The sequence below is a fragment of the Microtus pennsylvanicus genome, chromosome 1, assembly GCF_037038515.1.
Source record: "Microtus pennsylvanicus isolate mMicPen1 chromosome 1, mMicPen1.hap1, whole genome shotgun sequence".
NCBI lineage: Eukaryota > Metazoa > Chordata > Mammalia > Rodentia > Cricetidae > Microtus > Microtus pennsylvanicus.
This window is the reverse complement of record NC_134579.1, coordinates 77,384,932-77,390,931: the sequence shown is the minus strand read 5'-3', so window position 1 is coordinate 77,390,931 and position 6,000 is coordinate 77,384,932. Positions and strand designations below refer to the sequence as shown.

General features: G+C 47.0%; 1 protein-coding gene across 1 annotated transcript in view; it reads left to right on the top strand.

Moving 5' to 3' along the window:
- Window positions 1–1,105: 1,105 nt before the first annotated feature.
- The window catches only part of Crkl (CRK like proto-oncogene, adaptor protein), a 43,497-nt gene continuing 38,602 nt past the window's right edge, over window positions 1,106–6,000 (top strand). The window contains exon 1 of the mRNA XM_075970216.1: window positions 1,106–2,150. Within this exon, the coding sequence (XP_075826331.1) occupies window positions 1,840–2,150 (311 nt within the window). The 5' untranslated portion in view covers window positions 1,106–1,839. The remainder of the gene's footprint in view (window positions 2,151–6,000) is intronic.

The window sequence follows — 6,000 nt, the reverse complement described above, 5'->3', positions numbered from 1 at the left end:
TTATTAGTTTATGTGTCTGGGTTTTTGCCTTGCATGTATGTGTACCACATGAGTACAGTCCCCCTGGAGACCAGAAAAGGGTACTGGATTTCATGGGACTTGAGCTCCAAACAGTTGTGAGCTGCCACGAGTATGCTGGAAATCCAACCCTGTCAGTGCTCCCAAGCACAGAGTCATTGTTCCAGGCCCTCCTTCTGCTCTGGGCCGTTACTTTGACTGGCTGCTTCAAGTTCCTGCCTTTACTTCCAGCAATGATGGCCTCTAGGCTGGACCCAGGAGCCAAGGAAGCCCTTTCTCCTTCACAGTGCTTTTGTCAGGGTGTTTATCACACTGGCAGGAACGGAACCAGGACACCACGAAACTCCTCAAATGTATTAACCGCACAGTAACTCCATCTGGTGAGAGGAGTTAGATGAAATTCCAGAGAAAGAACTTAAAATAAGGATTGCAATAATTAGACTAGAAACACAAATAGCTGAGCCAAATAAGAGGCAATCAGCCAAGCAGTGGTGGTGGACACCTTTAATCCAAGCACTCAGGAGCCAGAGGCAGACGGATCTCTGTGAGTTCAAGGCCAGCCTGATCTACAAAGTGAGTTCCAGGACAGCCAGGGCTACACAGAGAAACCTTTTTTTTTAATGCTCCGCCCCCAAAGTAAAGAAAAAAGATTGATCCTAGTAGGGGTGGAGGGAGGAGATACGTTAGGAGGGCACAGCTGGAGCTGAGCAACGTGGAATGGCAGGAAATGATCTGGAGAAGGCACGACCGGCAAGCCAGACACGGGGGTGTTACACATCAGAGGCTGTGGTGGTCCGGGTGTCACCACACTGTAGTCTTCCTAAAGCAGTATTCAAGCTGATCTTCACCGTCATTCCTCGTGTGTCAAGTCGGATCTCCTAGGGCAGGCGTTATTCAGTAACCTATTTGATGGTCACCGCACCCTAGGTCATGCCTTTCCTGAGCCACCTGATTTACCAGGGCCCTCTGGCTCGCAGTCACCTGAGGGCCACGCCTCCCTGGCCAAACATCCAGCCAGCGCGCTAGGCTTTGTTCCCAGAAACAGGTTTCCAAAACGCTGCTCCTTCTCGGCTCCAGTTGTTTTCTTGCCGAGTGCAGGAGGCCCGAGAGCGGCGGCTGCAGTCGCCCGGCTGCTGCTTTGCGGCCCAGGAAGGACCTGACCCACTGCCTCCTCAGCCTCCTCCCCGAACGCGGGAGCCAGCACGAGCGGCTCACGGAGGGACCCTCGCGAACGCACTCTTGATTGGCTGCCCCGGGAGACGTCAACGGGAGGCCCCCCGCGGTGGGGTAGCGCCCGGCTCCGCGCGTGCGCAGAGGGAGTGCGCTGGACCAAGGGGGAGGTGCCCGGCCGCTTCTCCCGCGTCCGCCATTTTGTTGCTGTGGCTATTGGGAACGGGCTGGGTGAAACGGCCCGGGAGGCGCGACTCTCGTTGGAGTAGGCTGCTTCGGGTGACGGCGAGGGTCGCTGCGGGCTCCTGAGGGTGCGGAGCCGGCGGCTTCCAGGACAGAAGTCACCGGAGCCACCCCTGGACGCCGGGCAGCCGAGAAGCCCGAGGCGGCCTCCGCTACTGCTCCGCTTCACCCACCTCGACCCCGGGGCTTTGCCCAGTGTTCCCTGGCCGGCTCTTTCCGTGAGGCGGCCCGGTGCAGGCGGGCGGTGGCGGAGGATGCTGCGGGGCCCGGAGCCGAGGGTGAGGTCCTGACCCAGCCCTCTGATTGCTCTTCCGAGAGGCCCTTCCTCGGCCCCAAAGCCGACAGCGGGTAAAGGCTTCGCGAGCAGGCGAGAGCAGCAGACGCCGCCCATCCCCGGACCCCAACACCATGTCGTCCGCCAGGTTTGATTCTGCAGACCGCTCTGCCTGGTACATGGGACCAGTGTCTCGCCAGGAGGCACAGACCCGTCTCCAGGGCCAGCGCCATGGCATGTTCCTAGTCCGGGACTCCTCTACCTGCCCCGGGGACTATGTACTGTCCGTGTCCGAGAACTCGCGTGTCTCGCACTACATCATCAATTCCTTGCCCAACCGCCGCTTTAAGATCGGGGACCAGGAGTTCGATCATTTGCCGGCCTTGCTGGAGTTCTACAAGATCCACTACCTGGATACTACCACCTTAATCGAACCAGCGCCCAGGTACGCCGTTCTCTGGTTCGGAACCTGACCCGATGCGGAGGGTCGGTCAAATAATTGAATTTTGAGGGTGGGGGAAATTGAACTTATTTTTCGCATTCTAAACCAGAAGACATTCGGATTGGAAGGCCAGTGTCAGGATCTGGGTCACTGGATGGAAGGATGCTTTTTTATTTAGACATTTAGCTGTGATTGTATTGTTCAAATGCACCCACCTATACATATACACAATTTTGCCACTTAGGCTGACTGTAATACTAATGCAGAATTCTTTTTAACGACATTAAAAAGTCTGTAGACTTCCTTCAAAATCCAAAGATAGCCATGACTCTCTCCCCTCGAAAATTCACGGAAAGTTTGTACACCATTTAAGGTTTTTGGAAGCCCTGCATCTCAACAGCTAACTGCAGGTTAAGAACTGGCCATGGCCTTTGCAAAATCGTTAAAGTGAACCGAAAACGTAGAAATCTGAAAATCTGATGACGACCTTGAAGTAAAAAAAAAAAAAAAAAGACTAGGATTACAAAGGAAAGAGGGTGAGATTATATTTGAGGAAATTTGTATCATCACCTCCCTTCCCCAGGGTGGGAAGTGTATTTATTTTAATTCCACATTAATTTAGTTTTAGATTTTTTTTGATAATTAAATTTAGTAGTTTAACATATTCTTTAAAGAAACAGTACAGTTGGATGAGCGAGGTGCACACCCCTAACCCCCCCACCCCCAAGAAAAGAGGACCTTGGGTTCCAAGCCAAATTGGGCTATAGCTAAACCATGTCTTAAAGGAAAAGAAAAGAAAGAAGCTGATCACTTAAGTGTTTCAAGTAAAATACATTGCTTTATAATTTGCTTTAATTTCCCCTAATGAATATCATATTAAATTATATCAAATGATACCAAATGTGAGTTGAAAAAGTAGAGGCTTTCAAAGATATTTTACTGCCTGGTTTATTTCTAAGCTATTTTCTAAAAGGGATTGAGGATTGATTTAGACTTTTCAGGGTGAAGTGACTTCATAGAATTGCTAAGGGGGTAATTTGCTCCTAACTTTGAAATTGAAAAGGTACTGTACTTCATTAAGGACACCTACTAAAAGCCAAAGGATAGAAGAAGTAGTGTAAAATTAACTGCCAAAGTCATTGGAGTAAACAAAAATGTGGAGAAGGGGCTAGGCTTGATGGCTTGGTGAGTGAAAGTGTTTGCAGCTGAAGAAGCTAGATGGCCTGAGTTGGATCCCCCAAACCCACATAAATGTGGAAGAGAGAGAACCGACTCCTCAGAGTTGTCCTTTAGCCGCAATATATGTGCACCATGGCAAGTGAGTATTCGCACACATCAATAGTTTAAAAAATGTAAAACCCAGAAAGTGTCTGTAAATAGTAGTCTGTACTGTAGAGATGAGGATACTAAGAACTCTGTGCCACGTGGAGGTTCTGGTGGATGCTGGCAGGTGCTGTCACCTTTAATAATTTCAGTCTAGGAGCTTGGATAAACTTAGGAAGTATAATGTTTGGTAATATATTTAAGTAAATTACCTAATTTGTGAAAGTGAATTATATTATTGACTTTAAACCTTTATTAAAATATGCTTGCAACAATGTAACAGGTGTTGGAGAAAGTCTAAGTTAATTATTAGATTTCTCTCAAGGAGGAAAAGTATATACTGCAATGGCTTCCTGTTATCCTTAAACCTAATTCTACTTCATATGTCTTCTCAGTACCAATATATTTCTGTATTACCAATGAAATTTTCTGAAATTTTTCTTAGCTCTACTTGACACACTTTGGCATCTTTTCTGTCATGCTCAATTTCCAAATGAAAATAATAACTAAGTCATAATTATTTCTAACATAACTATCCTTTGTACAACTACAAAAGCATTATAAATTTTAGAATAGAGGGCAATGTCCCTTGAGAGATATTCTTTTAGTGTCTCAAAACTTAAATATGATAATTACTGATAGTCTCTTGTTGTTATATTACATGATAAAGAAATAGAGGGAAAACCACAAATATCTGTACCAACACATACTTAACAAAATATGGTAGAAACACATGTGTTGATTTTAATCTTTGTCACTACAACTGGTCAGGTGGCCTTAGCTGGTATTTCTAACTACCTTTCTCCATTCCGTGTTTCCTCCACCCTCAGCAAGCATCTGACAGGTATTGGCTTTTCCTGGAAGAGTAACCCATACCTTCATTCCTGAAGGGTCCGTGTCCTTTGTCATCCTGCCTGGATCAGGTTGTTGTAGTTTCTTATTGGCGTGAATCACAGGACACGGTAGGACTAAGAAACACCCTAGAGGATCTTCTACACTTCAGACATAATCTGTCTTCCTCCACTGGGGAGAAGAAATCCAATTTCCCCTTGGTAATCTGGGTCAGTTGCCCCTCTTAACATTGTTATGTCTTTCTTAGCCTGTTGGCTCAAGGGTATCAGAAGCCCACAGTGGCCAGGGGAAGTCTGTGCTTCCAATCGAATGGGAATGTTTGTTGTATCTCCTGGCAGGAGCTCTTCCCCATCTGGAACCAAAACTTCTAGGCCAGCAGAACTTAAGGTTGCAGGAACAGGAAGCAGAAATGTTCCTGGCGGGTCATTAGGGGTGATAGTGGAACCATTTTCTCTTCCTCCCCTTGATTCCTGGACTATGGATCTTGGCTATGAGAGAAACCGTACTATATGTTGGATGCTGATTCAAAGCATATGCTGCCTTGAGAATCTGCCCCAGCTCTCCAGGCTGCTGCCACCTAATTGGTGCCATAGCTATGTTTTCAAAAGACTGTTCTATCTTTCTGTCAGGTCAGGGGCTTCAGGATGGTGGGAAATATGAGACTAGTGGATTCCATGATCATAAGCCCACTGTTGCTTATCTTTGGCTGTGAAATGAGTTCTTTGGTCAGAAGCAATACTGTGTGGAATACCATGTCGGTGCATCAGGCATTCCATCAATCCATGGATGGGGGTTTTGGTCAAAGCATTGTTTGCAAGAAAGGGAACTCCATAACTAGAATATCTTTTCTAACCTATTACAATGCTTTATCCTTTCCACAGAGGAAGTGACCAGTGTAGACATCGTGCTACCAGGTTGCTAGCTAGTCATCCTGGGGTATGGTGCCATATCAAGGGCTCAATGTTGGTCTCTGTTGTTGACAGATCTGGCACTCAACAGGAACTGTAGCCAGGTTAGCCTTGGTGACTGGGAGTCCATGTTGTTGAACCCATGTATAACCCCATCTCTGCCACCATGGCCACTTTTTTGCGGGCCCATTGGACAGTGTCAGGGATAACTGAGGAAAAAGACTGACAGTCCATAGAGTGGGTCATCTTACCTACTTGATTATTGAACTCCTCCACTGTAGAAGTCACCTTTGATAAGTGTTTACATGGGACACAAGTATCTTCACATCCTTCACCCATTTAGAGAGATCTATTTACATACTTCTCCAAAAATCTTTCTTACCGATTTTCCAGTCATGCTCTTTCCAAGTCCCTGACCATCCAGGCAATCCATTGCCTACAGCCTGTGAACAATCACACATCTGGTCATTTCTCCTTCCAACAAAAATGTATGACCATGTGTACTGCCTGAAGTTCTGCCCACAGTGAAGATGTGTGGCCTTCAGGTTGTCCCAGAAAGGGGTTATAATGCTGCAGCTGTCCACTTCTGGTTGGTGCCTGCATAGCATGCAGAACTATCAGTGAACCAGGCCCTAGTCTTCTTTTTCTGTCAACTAACCATAGAGCACAGCCCATGAAGCTACAGGTGCATGCTGGAAGCAGACAGCATTGTAGCTGGAGTAGAAAACATAGGCATTTGGGCAACTTCTTCATGCAACTTCCTTGTGTCT